This window comes from Melopsittacus undulatus, chromosome 2 (assembly GCF_012275295.1).
Source record: "Melopsittacus undulatus isolate bMelUnd1 chromosome 2, bMelUnd1.mat.Z, whole genome shotgun sequence".
In the NCBI taxonomy this organism is placed as follows: domain Eukaryota; kingdom Metazoa; phylum Chordata; class Aves; order Psittaciformes; family Psittaculidae; genus Melopsittacus; species Melopsittacus undulatus.
The window spans coordinates 101,025,132-101,043,783 of NC_047528.1; the positions used below are offsets into that span (position 1 = coordinate 101,025,132).

The 18,652-nt window shown below is 43.0% G+C and overlaps 1 protein-coding gene across 2 annotated transcripts; it reads right to left on the reverse strand.

Annotated features, from left to right (window-relative positions):
• Positions 1–14,713: 14,713 nt before the first annotated feature.
• On the reverse strand, positions 14,714–17,551 carry LOC101880497 (apovitellenin-1). 2 transcript variants are annotated; one of them, XM_031051441.2, is made up of 4 exons: positions 17,511–17,551; positions 15,964–16,062; positions 15,435–15,594; positions 14,743–14,842 (listed from the first exon to the last, which is right to left on the reverse strand). In XM_031051441.2, exons 2-4 carry the CDS (start codon positions 16,022–16,024, stop codon positions 14,743–14,745), a joined length of 321 nt encoding a protein of 106 aa, XP_030907301.1. In that variant the 5' UTR covers positions 16,025–16,062; positions 17,511–17,551. The 2 variants fall into 2 exon arrangements, with proteins under 2 accessions (XP_033915974.1, XP_030907301.1); XM_034060083.1 differs by lacking the exon at positions 17,511–17,551 and having other exon boundaries at positions 14,714–14,842; positions 15,964–16,064.
• Positions 17,552–18,652: the final 1,101 nt, after the last annotated feature.

Genomic DNA, 18,652 nt, shown 5'->3' on the forward strand with positions numbered 1-18,652 from the left:
GAATTTTTGAGGTTCTGACACAATTTCTGACTGCTTGGGCTGTTCATACAGTGGTGTAACAGACCTGCAGGCCTGCTACAAGGTTTTAAATGGACGACAGCTACACCAGCCAACATAGCTCATAAGAAACAGAGAGCAATGGGCAAAGCTTGAAGATCTGGCTACTGTCTGGACAGCAGGGAAAAGAAAAGGTGAATTGAACAATGGAAGAGGTATCTCTCTGATGTACCTGCAGCATGAGTGCATTCAGTATAGCTTTTCTTTTCACACCTCTGTATTTTCTAAACATCTGTAAATGGAGATGACTGTTTTGGGTGTTACAAATAAATCCTGGTATTTGCATTTTTTTCTTGAGCTTTGCAGTTGTGTTTAATGTAGGCAGAGAAATGAAAACAGACCTCACCCAGCGGCAGCGCAAACCTGGAAACCAAGGCATGGATGTCCTGCCCAGCTCCCCAGCCAGTTCCCTGGTGTGCCCACAGGCTCACACAGCAAACCCTCATTGGAGCTGTAGAGAGCTGGCACTGCAGGGTCAGAAGAGGCAAAAGTGTCTTAGCAATTCCTGGTGCTGCTGTGTGCTCTCTGGCACACAGAAAGATACTGGGATATGTGCCTGCACTATAAGGGGGGCATCACAGAGACACAGGAACTTTTTTTGCTCTCCCCTCCCTTCACCACACGCATATTTTTCTCTCCCCTCTTCTAAAAGATTTTGGTTGCCTTCCTCCACGTGACAGACTTTTTTCCCCACACCTAACAACCAAACTGTTTCAGGTTTACAAACGCATGAAGAACATCAACTGTGTTTTCAGACCTTTCAGTGTCTGAAAATAAGAACAGTGTCAAGTTCAAATTTTAATCCTGTTTGCAGTGTCCCTCAAAAACTACTGTCTCAATAGCCTCTTCTCAATCTCTTAGCCTCCCTTCACCTTTACTAGTACATGAAACTTATTTTAATTACAAAAAGCCTAACACTTGCATTTTAACTAACTCATGATTCACTCATTATTCCCTTAATCCCCACCCAATGAAGAACTGTATCTTTGGAATATAATCAGTCTACAAGGCTTAAAATAAATTTAAGTGAGGGCTGTCATTTTCTTTTTTCGGCTTTGTTCTTTTTGTTTGTTTGTGTTTTTTTTTTTACTTCACTAATTAATACTTCAATAATTTAATACCTCAAAATGCCAGATCAAATTGGAGCAATGACTAAGGAACATCTACCAAGGTCTCCTTCCATTGCCTAAAGCTTTAATACAGGCATTTGGGGAAAAGAAACCCAAACTGATCAAATATTGCCAGGTTTGAAGAGAATTATATATAAATTCCACAGCAAATGCTCCCCATGAGCGAGAAAACAATACAGAAGGGGCGACTAATTCAACAAAGCAAACTTCTCTGGATGCTTTTAGGCACTTATCCAAAAGACCGCACCCTATGAAGGTGCTTATTTCGCTCTTGCAAACCGCAAGACATCTATTTGACATTCCCACAACAGTGTAAACATTATTTTACATTATTTTTTTCCAAAGAAAAGGCAGCCTATACTTGAACAAACTTACTACTGGAATTTTCGTTTTTCCAAGTTAATATTAATTATTTGTTTGTTAGCACTCACGCAGCTTAGAATGATACCAAACTTATGGTGACTTTAAGTATTTAATGTGGTGGATTTGTGTAATGTAATAGGATGCCTGTTTTATCTGTGTTAAAAGAACTTAATGACTGTAAAGTGGCTTGCTATGGGAAATATAAATGCAATTCTGGTACAATACCTGCAAAAGATCTTGTTTAGTCATTTGGACTGTTTATTTTTTCCTCCACTTTTATTATTTTAAAATAAGTCCAATATGGTTGCAGTTAAGGAATATGATTTGGATTTTTGTAGTCTAGCATATCCTTTCATTGTCATGAAAAGGTAGCAAAGCATTACTAGGAAATCTGTTAGTAGATCTGGATGGAGAACATTCATCTGCCCATCTCACAAACCTTTTCATGATTTTGGAGATGTTTTTGTATGCCTTGAATGAAATCAAGACTTTTTGAGGTTTTGCCTGAAAACAACTGCACCACCAGCACCACCCCCAACAATCTAGAGATTGGTGCATCTTCCTCAGATGTGCACAATCAAAACTGGAGTGCCTCTGCTCCTTGCTGTAAATCAGGACCTGCTTATATGCATCACTTGGGTCTCCATTTTGGCTTCGATAAATCAATATTTTTCATAAAGAAACTATTTCATCTCAATAGAGAGAAAAATTGCACCCAGATCTAAAGCTTACTTAAATGGACAAAGAATTTTTGTAACCCTCATTTCAGCACCAGATGTGCTAACACTAACAAGTGTACCACCTCTAATTTTGGTACTTCAAGTTGCAGATGACTGAGGAATATGTCTCATAGGGAATAGTTTCAGATCCTTACTGCCCTCCAATAACTAAGACAAGTATTGTAGTCACTGCACTGGACTGATATTTAACAAGTACTGCAGTAAAGGCTGGCTCTTGGAAGCTAAGAGGAGAACTTGCACTGACTAAGGTGCACCAAGATGTCACCTGCAGCTTCTTGTTCTGGCTCTATCAGACTGGTGGGATGTAAAGCCCCTCATAGGGTGTCTGTGCCTCAGGTTTGGAATAGGCTGAATTACAGTAAGAACATTTCCTGACTTTGCAAACATGCTGCAATGATACATATGTTCACTGCTGCACAGGCACAGTAAGGTCCTTGACAAAAGAAGGGTTTTTTTCAGGTGCTTGTAAGGTACTGCTGAATAGTACAAAGAGATGTCAGCCCAGGGATGGGAATACTTCTAGCAGTTACACACCTCTAGAATACTAAATTGTTATCTATACCTGTATGATTACTTATATTCATAAGGTTAAGAGGGACTTGTGAGTAGATTTGCAAGCTGCGAGCACAAATCATTATATATCTGAAAATTTCTAACTGAAACAGTTGGACTCGATGATCTTAAAGGCCTTTTCCAACCTAAACAATTGTATGATTCTTCTCTTGTTTAGAAGCCTTCACACAGTTAAGGAGCACGTTTCATGGTAAGCTAAGAACAGGAATCAGTGACCACAAATGGCCTAAAGCCCATCCTCAATGGGAAATCCATCCACTCAGGCTATTTCCCAAATATGCCAGTGTTCTGCATGTCACCAGAGAAAGAGAGATCAGTTCATTAGAGATCAATTAGTGCACTCTAGGTTTCAATAACAACCCAAGCACCTGCTCAGTTTGCAGATACAGGTGCTCACACTTGCTGCACGTAACAGAGAGTTTTGGACTATCCCACTCTCAGTAAAAGCCAGAGGGAGTCTGGTTGTAAAGATTAAGGCAGCTAAAACTGGAGTTTATAATAAAGTAAAAGAATGCAAAATATGGGAGATGAGAAAGCAAGTGGATTGGAAACCAACTGCCTTCAAGAAGAAAGGCAGCCTTCCACATGTGACTCACTAAAAAAGCCTTGCCAAAGGGTAGGCTGCTTGGGTTGGCACTTATTTTTAGATATAAATTAAAATGTAGGTATTATTTTCCCAGCTCACTTCTGCTACCTTTTGTAACAGATTGCAGCAGCTTTGGAAATAGAAGCCACAAGTTATGGTTTGACAGCATACAACATTATCAGTATCGAGCATCTAAACGCATTGTGACCAAAACATGTATTTTCAAACTTCAAAACAGTTTCCTTATTAGTAAGAGAGCAGATTTTTAGTCAGAAGTTCCCACTAAATCTAGTTAGTGAACATTCTTCCTCTACTGTTTATTTTTCACATTTTCTAGAGCACATGGGATTTTACCAGAGGGATCTCAACAACAGATCTCAGAAAAGAAGAGATCCATGTTTCTCTTAAAATTTGGACCGCATTTAGCTACTAGAGAAGGGGACAGGGGAAGTAAGGTAAGAATCTGCGATCAAAGAAAATGCTTCCTACAAAATGATTACTAAATTCAGAGGCTTTCATTTGTAAATGCCTAGTTTCAGATCCTTTGCAAAGAAAAGATTCCCAAAAAGGGCTAAGCACCTGCTTTCTGAACAGCAGGTTCTTCAAAAATAAATCATGCATCCAAAAGTCCCTAGTCTATTCTGGAAAAAAAACCATCATCTCTGTCTTTTACTGTGAAAGGGAGACCCAGAACCTGAGGACCCTTTCTCTTTCTAAACTGATAAAACTAGTTATATGAATATAAAAGAACAGCAGTTCCTCAAAGGATGCCCTTTGTTTTACCTTCAATTTGAGGCAAAGAAAACCAGATTGTGAAACTGTGTGGCACTCTGCTCAGAGAACGAAACTTGGTCAGTGGTTTTTTAATCAATCCAACTTTTCAGTCTTGCTTTAAAACTGGCATGCAAAATGACAAGAAAGTCAGACTTAAAATGCAAAGAGCATTTTTTCCACTGAGGGACGCAATGTATAAATAAATACCCAGCACATATAGTACCATGCACCTGACTTGGCCACTCACATAACTTCCCTCTATGCACTGCCTAAGCACCTGCATGACCACAACACCCATTTCCCCTGTCACCTACTCCTCACCCTCCCTCCTCTGGGAACCACAGAAACATTCACCCACACCTCAAACGCAGCAAAACATTCAAACCATTATGAAAAGACTCAAAAAAAAAAAAAGTGAGCAAGAGAGAGAGGTGCATATTTGGTTTTGCATAGTTTTGAACCTGTGGGTACAATCACAACACTTAAGGAAATGTTGCAGCTAAGAGTAGAAGCTTGATAGCTTTCAAGAATGACATATGGGTGTATAAATATCCACTCTCCTCATAATTAACCATTACGGATGGAAGGATACTAAGAAGCAAAGATACAAATGCACTGAAAAGTGCAATGACAAGTCCATGATCTCCCGGTAGCTCAGCTGTAGATAAGGTGCCAGATATTCTGACTTCTAGTCAAAGATTATGGTATTTCCCACCATTCAGGAACATTTAAGTAATTGCAAAACCCTTGTGGGCATCTCACCAGGAGAGAGAAAAAGGCTCAGGCAACAGCAGAACAAAGAGCATATGGCAGATATAAAAAGTGCTAATACAAAATACCCATGAGAAACTAAGCTGGTGAGCACATTTCAAAGCAGAGCCGCCACACAGGAAAAATAAAAAGACAAGACTAGATCTAGCTAGAGAAAGGGAGAGAATAAATAAGCCTTACAATCCAATAGCTTCTAGGGCTAATGTTTTGGCAGCATGAATCAACGGTGTTGTGGAACGCTTACAATTTACATAGCCGCTTTAGAGATTGCAGTCATCCTGAGGCTATTAAAATGTCTGATTCATGAAATGAGATGTAATCCTCCTACTATTCTAATTTTTAAGAACTTGTGCAACTAGACTTGTGATGCTCATAGGTCCTTACCTCCACTGTCACCCAAGTAAATACCAATTAAAGTCAGTGGGGAAATTGCTGGTATTATTGAAATCAACTGGAGTTTTATACAACTAACTTCACGAGAGTTGGGTCTGGATGAATCACAGAATGGTTTGGGTTGGAAGGGACCTTAAAGATCATCCAGTTCCAAACTGCCCTGCAATGGGCAGGGACACCTTACACTAGATCACGTTGCTCCAGAAGAGCAACTGTCTTCTGCTCCCCAGAAGACAGAAAGCCTAACTAACCCAAAGTCTACCTAACCAGTAGTGAACCCAACTGGACTAGTGTGCCCTCTATCAGAGTTCATGATAATGATTTACCTCCAAAAGGTCTGAAGACCCATGAAACTGCTATGATTATAGGGCCTCACTCATCCATATTTAGAGGAGCCACCTGAATAGATGCTTCCAGCTGTGCTGCTGGACTAGGTTTTCTGATAGTACTAGCTGCACCTTCCTTAAATTGCCTTTAAGCAACTTGGACAAAGTAGGGCAAGATCATGCCAATCTAGGCACCTGTGTTTTCTCCTAAGGCATGCATGCTCTTCTCAGTGAGATTGTAAGAAGGTGAGCCAGTATTGTCAGGGAGCAGTGCTAGACACAGGGACCTCCCCCAGGCAAGCACTGTAGATCCTTCTGTAGTTTCTGCGTGGTTTAGACTTCATTTATACCAGAGCATGAACTCGTAACTGCAACACTGAAAGCTCTGAACGTCCTCGTCCAAATGCATCGATTCCAGGCAAGGGCAGCAAAGATACAGTGATGGGAATATCAACAAGCCTCAGGGAATATGGACTGTCTGTTTGGCTTGCAAACTGACACTGAAATGCATGCTGCCATTTCTTCATCTATACAAACCTGTGAACTAGTCAAATAGAAGTATCGCAGGTATCCTAACCCATGCGGCTAACAGCTTTGGCTGCACTGTAGACCAGTGCATCACACAGTGAAAAAACAGTGGTTTGATGGTTGAGTCCCCTCTCTGTTCTATACAGCAAAGCTAGTGCCTTCCTCCAGCACTCAGCAGCTGGACACAAAGCATCTCTGGGGAACATCCCCTAAAGATCAGGTGAAACCAAGCCTGCCACCCTCCAGCGTGGGGTTCAGGATGAAACAAGATTTCTGCCATGGAAAGGGACCCAGCTAGGAAAGTGCTGGAGGGAGCACTCCCTCCAGGAAGGTGAGCTTTCCACTCTTCCTGCAGGAAGGCTGACCTTCCGCAGCAGTATTTCCATCCCTGTACACCCAGCCTTCCCACAGCCACCAGTCTGGCTCTCACCAGACCTCTGGCACAGCCAAACAGGCCACAGGGCTACAATTAGTGTGCTGCTCTACCTCTGGATGCCTCCCAGACAATGTCCATTCCTGCCATACCTAAGAGTCAAGAGGTGGACAGCGAGGTTAAGTGGCTCAAAATAGATCCGTGTTTGCCTCACGACCAGATAGGAGAGCATGTGCCCTAAATCAAGTCTTGTGAAAAGGTCCAGAGGAAGTGAAAAAGAAAGATTACAATAAAAACAGGATTTCCAAAACGCTGCACATAATCACAGAATCACAGAATCCCAAGGGTTGGAAGGGACCTCAAAAGATCATCTAGTCCAACCCCCCTGCAAGAGCAGGGTAACCTAGAGTACATCACACAGGAACTTGTCCAGGAGGGCCTTGATGAACAAGATATATATTATTATGATTAGTCTTATAAACTAAAACAACAACAAAAACCAGTTGTCAGTTGATCTTATGCTGAATTCAGCCTTTGCATGGAAGTGTCCACCATTTTAGCAGGCAGAAAAACAAACCAATGACTCCTGCCACAACAGTGAGCATGAATCGACGACTCTGCAAAACACACATAGAGTGAAGGTGATAAACTGTGGTGTAAAAACACAAAGGCTGAGATGTAGTACAGTAGTACAGTACTACTGGATTTTAACATACAGTGTCTCATGTTCACAGAACGGACAAATAGTGACATGCAACCTTCTTCCTTTTTATTTTAAGAAAGCAAACTTATAGTCTGACTCATGCTTTAACATGAGTGGCATTACAAGTGCAGCACAGCTGTAAAATACTTCAGGCAACCATCTAGTTCACTAACTAAAAGCACATACATACAGATTATCCTTGACATGTATCTGTCAAAAAACAAAAGGGTAGGCCACCATTTATCCTCAGAATTCACAAAATCCACTGAAAATTATGAGATGCTATGCAAATATATTCAGAGGATCCTTCTAATTGCTTTTGGACTCTTAAGTTTAACCACATGCTTTCTTTGCAAACAGGAGGGGGAACAGATCTTCATTTACAAAGAAATTTGATGGGCTTTCAGAATATAGCCACTTATGAGCATCACCAAACTGTTGGGTCACTCATGGAATGGACACACTCCAACAGTTTAGATGCTTCAAAAACTGTTGTTTTTTTTTTTTTTTATATTTACCCAGTTATTAAAGCCAGGTCTGTGATTTACTCCATCAAGGGAGTCAAACATAAGCCCTGGTACACTGTGGGAGCAAGTGCTTGTGGAGTACTGAAGAACTTTCTGCATTCATGCTCCATATTCTATGTGTTATGACATCAGTTAGTAATGTCTGCATTACCTTCCAGCCCTCTACGGTGGCTAGCTGACAATGAGTTGCCCAAAAAGACTTCTGACAGTGCCAGGTATTTCTGACTTTTGTCTTTTGCCACAAGCAGTTTTCTCCAGGTTGGCAGATGACAACTGCCTGCAGAGTATTTTTAACACAGCACATGAACTGGCAAAAATCACTGACCTACATTGAGTCAATTTGATATAGAAGTATTTCTTTTCCTCCCTCATTCAGCCATGTAGTGCACCTTCCATAATACTATCTGACAGTATTTCCTGACTATCTGACTATTTTCCACTTTCTGAAGTGGAAAAATTTTAAACAAAACCATTAATAAGAAGTCCTCAAAAGAAGGACAGATTTTTATGTACAAAGGGCATTTTTACAAATACAGAAGTTAATCAGATTAATTACTGTTTTGGATGCATAGCTTCTCAATACTAAAGTATTACATGTTGTGTATATGTGTACTGATTTCATATAGCAGATCTTTATTTTTCTGAGGTATTAAAGTACTATTTGGGAAAACGGACAAGTCCAAATAAAACCAACGTTCTCTCCCTCCAGCAATATCTACCAGAGTTATTTTTACAGAATATGACTTCTATTGAGTCAAGCTTATAATACTAAAAGCCCCTTTTAAATCTACAACTACTGCAAGCTTTTACCTGCCAAAAAAGACTTGATGAGCTACTTAAGTTGCTAAAATAACTGTAACTATGTAGCTCCAACAATTTTTGACACCCAAAAACCACAAATATCAGACTTCCCTCTTTCAGGCCAAGCAAAGCAGCTCAGAAGCATGAGAAACCTAAAATGCTCAAATTAGCTAACAGCTACAGGGGCAGTTTAACTGACCAAAGAGAGCATTAAACTACAGTTTAATGTTACAGCAGCCTGTAACTACGACAAGGTTTGGTTTGTGAGGGTTTTTTTCTTAAAAAAAGCCCAAACTTTGTGCTTTATGGACACAACTGAAGACAGGTTAGTCCTGCAGATCATGCAGCCACACCAGCTGGTTTACAGTTCCGTGCTCCCTGAGCAGCAAACCTGACCTGAGCCCACCATTTTGAAGATGTCTCTGTGGGTAAAGTTACCTGGGAGGGTCCATACTCCAAAGAGAGCAGTCCTCTACTGGCAGGACTTTCACCGTCATACCCCAGAGAAAGGCAAGATACAAAGGAACCTTTGAAGAGAAAATGTTACAATTAGGGGAAAAAAATCATCTTTAAGTGGTTGTTCTAAGCAGTAACCTTAATCCACTTGTTTTCTAACACTGAGTTACACATTTTCTCTTGCACCTGCAGCTTTCGCCTCTTAAGTGGACTCTGAATGAAGCATCCTCTCACCCAATATCTGAACCTGTTTGACAAGAATGCTACTGTAAACCTAGAGACAGGAAGTTGTTTTGTACAGAAAATAAAAGATCTGTGCTCTTCACTGCCATATATCACAGCTGTACTTGTATTTATTCTTCTGTTAAGATATTCAGTAATCAGTAAAACTGGGGGTTCATAGTAACTTGTCTTATAAACTATTTCCAGATACAGCAGTAAGCAACTTAACCAACTCCCACACAATATGGATGGTCCCAGTGCTGTGGCACGCATTCAAATGCCACATTTGTGACACTGGAAAACTTTAATGAAACAGTTTTATCATAGCTCCTGTCAAGGCAGTTACTTTGCATTTGTGCTGCAATTTTCTAGGGTTTTGAATAGCAAATCCAGAATGCTTCTTAAAGCATTTTTTTTTGAGAAGTGACAGAGTTCCATATCATCCCCAAATCTAAGTGTAAAGAGGAATTCTGTAATACGGCATCAGTTGGTTTGGCACAACATTACTTGCCCCCAAAACCAAGGGTCTGCAAGCACAGTATAGTCATTATACACCCAAGCTACAGGAACTCCCCCTTCACTGGTAAGCACACAGGTAAGCAACAAACATAAGCGAAAAACGTCTTTCTACCCGTTACCGAAACAACATTCAAACCATCCCCACCCAACACCACCCAGCTGCAGCCCCTCAACCCCAACTCAACCCATGCTAAGACACCCTTCCCCTTCCACAGGCTCTATGCTGAGCCTTCCCTCATTGGGAGGAAGTGATTTGCCCATCCCAGCCGCACCAAAAGGTGGGTTTATTGCTATAACACTGCTCCTCCGTTCCCCCAAGCACCCCTGCCCGCCTCCCCGAGTCGCCCCAAGTAGGGCTGGGGATCCCCTTGGCCTTCCCAGAGGAGCCCTATGGTGCCCTGCTGAGGGGAGGTTCCCGGCCCGCTCCAGAGCCTACCTGCGCGCCAGGCTGCTCCCGCCCCTGCCGCTGTCCCGGCCATGAGAGGGGCAGGAGTGCGGCGGTGGCGCGGCAGGGAGCGGGGCCGGGGGCGAGGCGGGGGGCGGTGATGGTGGTGGGGTACTGGGGAGGCCGACGGCATCGCGTGCGAAGCGGGCCGCGGCGGCGGTGTCGCTCTGAGTCAGTGCTCGCAGCGGCGGCGGAGGCCGCGGGCTGGGAGCGAAAGGGCGACAGACGCTGACTGATCTCTGCCGCCCGCCGGCGGGCCGCCTGGCACGCAAGCCTTGCTGCACCCACCCGCGCCCCGCTGCCCCCCGCCCGGCCGCCTTCCGTCCCCTCGCCCCGGCCACTCTCATCGGCCCCCCCTGAGACGCTTCTCCTGCCCCCGCCGGCTAGCCCAGGCCATGCGGGAGGACTGATGGCCGCTTTCCTCCTTCGGCCACCGCTCAGCCTCCCCGGGTACCACCTGAGCTTTGTGGGTGACAGGTGTCGTTAATGGCACCATGTGCACACACACAGATACCCCCTCACACACAGTCCCGTTTGTGATTTTGGTGTTTACTTTTAAAATCAGAAGAAGCTTCTCAGCTAAACTATTCTATGATTCTATGTGGGAAGCTCAGAACCATCAGCAAGAAGGTAGCATCAGCTCTGTACCTAGCTGGGCATCCACCATCTTTGGTCTGCTCCCTCACGGCGACGGCAGCACCTTTTGGTCCCTGCTTGCCCAGCACAGCCATGCGCTGCCATTGCCAGAGGACAACAAAATACAGAACCTGTAGATGGAAATGTGTGTGGAGGGGAAGTTACTGCATAGCTCTTCAAATGTGATTACCAGCCATAAATTTCAGACACTACACAGGGATAATAACCCCCATGTCAGGGGGTTGGAACTGGATGATCTTAACGTCCTTTCCAACCCAAACCATTCTATGGTTCTATGTTTCTATGACTAACCCTAGTCACCCGGAATCACAGAATGGTTTGGGTTGGAAGGGTCCTTAAAGCTCATCCATTTCCAACCCCCTGCCATGGGCAGGGACACCTTCCACTAGACCAGGTTGCTCAAAGCCCCATCCAGCCTGGCCTTGAGCACTGCCAGGGATGGGGCAGCCACAGCTTCTCTGGGCAGTCTGTGCCAGTGTCTCATCAACCTCAGAGTCATTGTCATTCTTCCTCGGAAGGAGGAAACACCTTGCATTGGGGTTTCTGCTATTGAAGGACTTGGGCTGCTTGTTGACAAGGACAGGCATCACTGCTCAGAGCAGCACAGAGCCTAAGGCTCTTGTTCTTCAGTATTAATTAATGATTTTTCTAGAGTGTTAAATTAAGAGGTGGGGGGAACTGGAAGTGTACAAAGCCAAACAGTTTTTGCCATCAACACTGTGAGCCACTGAAAATGGTGCAAAGTATTCACCATAATAAATACTTTTTTGAGAAAGGGTGTTATTGCAGAAATTGGGAACACAATAAGGTATTATTCATCCATCTCAGAAACAAAAAAACTGACGTTTCTTAAGACTTCATTTCAATTAACTTGGTTGAACTGGTTACACCACAAGCTTTCCCAAAGCTGCTGAGTAAATGACGATTACTCAAAACGAAAGCTTCTGTGACACGAATCTTGCTGAAGTGAATACTTCACTTACAAAGACTCTCCAAGAATAAAGAAGCACTCGGGCACACAGACATCACTTGGGAAGTGATTTCCATCCCCATTACAGTTTAAGCTGATTATTCCTACTGAAAAGTAGGAATAGATGTGAAATATTTTAACTTTGAGAGTAAAATATATGCACCCCTCATTACCTGTCCCATGAGTTTGCCCCTGGATCCATTTTGGGGTAAAATGCTTTTTTCCCCCTAGCTGATCCCAGCCTGAATGCTGTCTCAGCTGCTAGTATCTGCCTTTGAGGAACTCAGCAAAGGGTGATGCCAGTATCATCAGAGTCAGAAGTGGCGGTGGTAGGTTGTCTACTTTGCTCTTCGTAGGTTGCCGTACATTGTAGATTGTACAACAGATTAGCCATCTCAAAGGTTTTTTGCCTCCTTCTTTAAAAGCATAGAAATGCACGGATAACTACATGATCAGGAAATTCCATACAAATACAGAGATCTATGGGCTGATTCAGCTTTGTCTGTATGCTAAAATCAGATATCAAGCACCTCATCAGCAGGTACCTAGCTTGGATTTTTCTGGCGGTTACATAGTAGAAGAACAGAGGGTTATAATTAAATGCACTTAACAAAATACCAAAACTGTATTAAGTTTTAGCATGGAATTCATAGTAGGTACAGCTCTGTTCCAGCTGTGTAGTGATGCAGTACAGAAATGCTGCAGGGTTGCATCAATGAATTCACATATCAGGCTCGAAATACAACATGAACCCCTTATACTTTCCAGGTTTTTTTTCCCTACCCTTTGGCAGTGCATGCAAATAGATTGAAAACATTGAAGAAACAATTTCCAGGACAAACTCTTAAGGGCACATTCAGGCTCTTTCATATGACTCACGACTTTTACTCTTTCAGAAAGAAATACTTTTGAAATGCCAAAAACCCAAGCTGTAGCCTGAGAAAACTTGGAATGTTGAATTCTTGCCTGGGTCAAGAGGGGATTTAAGCTGCTGATCTTCTCCAACAAGGGTTTTATTTTGGAAAAGAGAAGGACTGAGCAGACGGATGCAAAGCAAGCGGGTAGGAAATCATCTCTGTAGCAGAAAGAGCTAGAGATCCTGTCTTTTTCATGTGGTAAATGCTTTTATCAGCTCAAACTGTGCTTTTCTAAGCCTTCTAAATACCTATGCATTTACTTAATACGTATGCATGTATGCATTCATGTGTGACCAAGGAAGTGCAGGCAGTCTGAAAAAAACAGGCAGCAATTAAGAAATGTGCAAAAGAGCTCCGCAGAAGTGGTGAAGTGATCAGAGATGGAAGAGCTAGATGCTCTGCTCTGTGTGGCGGCACTGATTTTATTCTGATTGCCCATGTAGAGAGAGCTGGTCCTGTTTAGCCTGGAGAAAAGACGACTGAGGGGGATCTTATCAATGCCTATAAATATCTTAATGGTGGGCGTCAAGTGTACCACTTCCTCAGCTTACCTATGAATATGTTATGTGAGACAGTGTTGAAAGCCTTGCTGATGTCAAGGTAGACAGCATCCACTGCTCTCCCCTGATTTACCCTGCCAGTCGTTCGATCACAGAAGTCATTAGTTTGGTATAGATTGGTCAAGCATGTTTTCCCCATGTGAATCCTTGTTGACTAGTCCTGATAAGCTTCTTTTCCTCCACATGCTTAGAGATGATACCCAAGATGAGCTGTTCTATCACCTTCCCAGGGATGGAGGTGAGGCTGACTGGCCTGTAGTTTCCTAAGTACTCCTTGCCCTTTTTGAAGACTGAAGTGACACTGGTTTTCCTCCAGTCCTCAAGTACCTCTCCTGTTCTCCATGACCTTTCAAAGGTAATGGAGAGTGGCTTAGCAATAACATCTACCAGCTCCATCAGCAATCGTGGGTGCATCCCATTAGGGCCCATGGATTTGTGGGTATCAGGTTTGCCTAAATGATCTCTAATTCAAACCCTGACCAGGGGAAAGTTTTCCCTTCTCCAGACTTCCTTGTCTTCAGGATCTGGAATTCCTGAGGGCTGGCCTTGGCAGTAAAGACTGAAGCAAAGGTGTTCACTAACTCTGCTTTCTCTGTATCCTTCGTCAGCAGGGCACCAGTCTCGTGCAGCAGCAGTCCCACATTCTCCCTAGTCTTCCTTTTGCTACCATTGTACCTGAAGAATCCCTTGTGAGGTTTAATTCCAAATGGACCTTAGCCTGTGTAGTTACATTCCTGCATTGTCTCACAATATTCTTGTATTCCTCCCCAGACTGATGCACAATTCAGTGTACTGGCACTTATTTTCCCAGATGATCTGAAATCTACTTAATTATTACCTAATTAAGGAGCACAATCAGTGGGACTTAAATTTCATGGTCTTTCCAATGTGAGGTTAAAAATGCCTGAACAGTCAGGGTTTGCTAGCTTTGTCTGCAACAACTTACTGATCACAGCTACATTCTCAGCAGAATGGGATGCCAAGATGAATGTGGTTTTATAACAGTCAGTACAAACAGGAAACTTAAGGAAGTGTAACAACCAACATGTTTTTATTAGAGAGACAATGGCCAAGCCATTCAGGAGGAATTAATTCTCAGGATTTGGCTACAGAAGAGCAGTACAATCTCATTGCTGTCCCTATGCCCAGCTGTGGGGTTGTTTTCAGAAGAGCTTTCAGCAGATGCCTTCCATCCTTTAGTCTTTGAATCTGTGTTTCCTCTAGTGGCATTAAGAAGAGCATCGATTCTGTCTTGCTGGCTGATCTTGGTCCATAGTAGGGGCAGGGGGAAGGAGGAGACTGTAGGGTGTTACCAACTTACATGAAGAAACACTGGCTTGTCTTCATCTGGCTAGTAGCCTAGGACTTTTGTGTACCACAGGTTCTTTATTTTTTCCACCAGCTGTTCAGCCAGTATACTGAGTTTAGTTGTTTCTCTGATGAGGAAATTCCTGTGGGAGATGACAGTATATGTCGTAAGATACTCAAATACATGATGTTAGTTATCACACTGCCTGTCACTGAGAGTGTAAAGCTTGTCAGCAGTCCTAGAGGGGTTTTCCTCAGAATACAGGACTAGGCAGTATGAGTTACATAAAACTGTATCTCTAGGGTCATCATGCTTTTGCTTTTGGGAGGAAACTTGTTCCCTTCTTTGAGGAATATGCATTCACAGCTAGAGTAAATTCTGTGATTTGAATTCAGTGACAGCAGTGTTTCCCAGCACCCTCCCAAGAGGGACTGATCCCCCACCAGACAGTGGCCCCCTCCCTCACTACCCATGTATGAAGAGCAGTAATTGCTATCCCCACAAGCATTGCCATGTTCAGTGTGCATCCCTGTGAACAGCTTGCACTTTCACATAAAACCATATTGCCCCACTCCACCTTCCAGCACTCCACTCCCATTATGGTCACACCAGGCTTTGGTTGCTGATTCATTTACCATTGGGTCTCCCCATATAGATACTTGATTAATCTGTCCTTTGTCCCACTGCTTTGTCTCCCTATTTATCCATGGCTATTAAAGTGTTAGTTTCCATACCTGGTCACAACAACTGCTGGAGTCTGGGCAGCATCTGCCAAGAACTGACCAACTTTAGGGGACATCTTGTTCACAGCTTCATAGATGTAAGCTGCAACTGCATCAGGGATGACCAACCAGTCACGACGGTCTTTCTCAAAGATGGACTTTGAATGCACTTCTGAGAAACAGGAAGCAGAAAAACATGAGGCTTCTCCAGCCACTTGTGTCTCTGACATCTTACCCCCAAGCACAATGGGAAAGGACTTGAATTCTGAGGTTCAGGCCTCCCCCAGTATTTGCTTTCACAGCATACATCAGCACCTTATCACTCATAGGCTTTACATAGCCTTGCACCAGGTATGGGCAATTTTTGTGCCATACCCTTGCCAGCTTGTTTCACACTGCCAAGCACTGTATGTTTGTGGTCTTGAACTGTGCTATTGGACTTGAGTCCTACTTTATGGATGGGTTAGACTTCTCTAAAGCAAGTGAGCACCCTTAGAGCTGAGCCTTGTCTCAGGCAGACAGAAAAGCTTTTTAGACTCACCAGGGAGAGTCGTGCTAAGGAGCAGAATCAGAGCTATCACCAATGCCCTGGATTGCAGCATGATTTGCAGCAGCAGTTCTGCTCTCTACACCAAGAGACCTGCTGGAATCAGCATACAATATTTTGTTTGTTTTCAGAGAAATAAAGCGTTACAAGTTAAACACCAGGTTTTTGCAACAAACCTAACCAACAAATGAAGAAGAGAACAGGAAAGATCACGGTGCATTTCCTCTGAAGAAGTGAGGTAAAGATAATATAAAAATGAAAGCGTCCTTTTATTTGTATGATCATAAATGTCCATAATGAACGATAGCTTTCAGAGCTCCAAGAAATGTGTGGCAGTTCAAGCTACTTTTTTTATACAAGAGCTAATATGCCTTGTTTCAGCACATGAGCAAACCACGAAAACTGGCAGAGATCAGAACTGAGTCACTCCACACATAAATACAACTGAAAAAATCACAAAAAGGGATTTATTCGTTTGTGGGTTTTTATTTATTTATTTTAAAATTTGTTAAATTGCTCTAAAGAGCATTGTGCCAGTGAGTGCATCACATAGAATGATCATCTTAGTGACCCAGTGATCTGATTATTTTGTCTTGCTGTAATTGAGGAGAGACCCAAAAACCCAACTAGGCTCTCTTGTCTTTTCCACACTGGGATTAAGGAAGCAGGTAGGAGGCAGAAGAAGTTCTCAAAAGGGAATAGTAAGTCCAAACTTTAGCTCCTTTATTTTATTAAAACAGTCAGAACTGGAGGAACTCTTGAAAATGTGTACTTGGTACATTAAAAAGATGGCATTGCATCTAAACAAGCATTTAAAAAATACTAAACTTAAAAACATGTTTAGAAGTTAAAGTTTATACCCTGAATTAGAAGGCTGGATCAGTCAGAGCAACATGAAGAAAACATTGCAGTGTTAGGAATTGCAATGGCAAAAAAGGCTACAAGTTTATTACATGTGACTGCTTTGCTAAATCCTGTGCCAGGTAGCTACAAATCAATGCTCCTTCTTCTCCTGCAGTATGGAAATTTGCTTCCATTTTTAATTTCCTTCTTCTTACAGATTACCTCCAAAAGCTACCACTCCATTCACTAAACATTTGTTGAAAGCAGCAGTTGCTCCATTACCAGCCTTCCTTGATTTTTAATCCTAGAGTCAGTGCTCCCCTCTGTAGACAAAAAGTGTGAATTCGCTTCCCAAAAGCATAAGGAGTTGATCTTACCTGCTTTAGAGCCTGTAGTCCCTGTTTTGAAGGCAGCTAAGGAAATGTTATGTATCTTCCAACACTGAAACTGAAATCCCTATCATTGGCTTGACCATCCTATGAGTGTCTTATGGAGCATCCATCACTCAGCTTCAGTCCAGGTCACCACAAGCACTCCCACCCTCCATTTCAGCAGTATTCCTGGCTATGTAGCATGAGAAATGCCCACACTTTGGCTTGCAATAAAAAGATAGAAGACCACCTCCACTTACTTCTCTATATCCTAAATACAACTGTCACAAAGTCAATAGCACCGAGATCAGAGAGTTCCATTCTTACCTGTCCTGCTTTCTCTCTTTGTCAGACTGAAGCTGAGGTAGATGCTCACCTGAGACACTGTCATTTATGCAGAGCTAATATAGCCATAGCAGGGGGTCAAAGGTCCTGCTTTGTTTCCCCATTTGCTCTTTGCAAACACATCCAACTCAGTGGGACAGGCAAGAAGCTGTGGAGGACTCTGGACCTGTTTTTGAGATTTGGTAATGGTCAGTCTGACCTGAGCCTAAGAGACATGGAAGGCAGCTCCTGGGTCACTGAGTCCCCTACTTTTGCAGTCAGCCATGTCATAGAGGCCCCTTTCATAAGCTGACCAAATTCAATGTTAATAATGGCTAGAACTGTGTTCAATTTTCCTCACACTGTTTCTATGGGAAGGCTTGTGCCCTAACCACACTGCTCTGACGAATGGAACTTATGTGTGGCTAGTCCAACAAATGCATTGACCAAACAGTGCACAGAGGTAAGTATGCACCCAACTCACATTTCTTTTATTTATTTATTTTCCTCATGTGCAAGTCTTTTTGCACACACCGACAAGATGGGCACACATCTGAGCCAGCTATCAAAGCCTACGAGGGGAAGCATCCAGCTCAAGGGCCCCCAGCTCAAGACAGACATGGACCTATTAGAGTGAGTCCAGAGGGCCACAAAAAATTATCAGAGGGCTGGATGGGCTCCTGTTTTATGAAGAAAGGCTAAAAATATTGGTGTTACTTATCCTGAAGAAGGCTCCAGGGAAACCTTAAGGCAGCCTTTCAATAAAGGAGGAATATAAGAAAGACAAAGGCTTTTTATCAAGGCCTTAGTGACAGGACAAGGGGAGGCAGGTTTTAAACTGAAAGAGGATAGATTTAAATACAATATAAAGAAGAGTTCTTTATGATAAGGGTGGTGAGACACTGGAACAGATTGTCCAATAAGTCTGTTATTGGAAGTGTTCAAGTGTCAGATTGGATGGGGCTTTGAGCTACCTGATCTAATCAGACACCCCTGCCCAAGGCAAGGGCAGAATGGATGAGATGATCACTAGAAGTCCCTTACAACCCAAACTGTTCTATGATAGCTTCTCCCCAGGCTCCCTGGTCCCGGTTAGAAAGTGGCTACATTGCCAATGTAGGACGTTTTCCCAGAGCTCAAGTTCC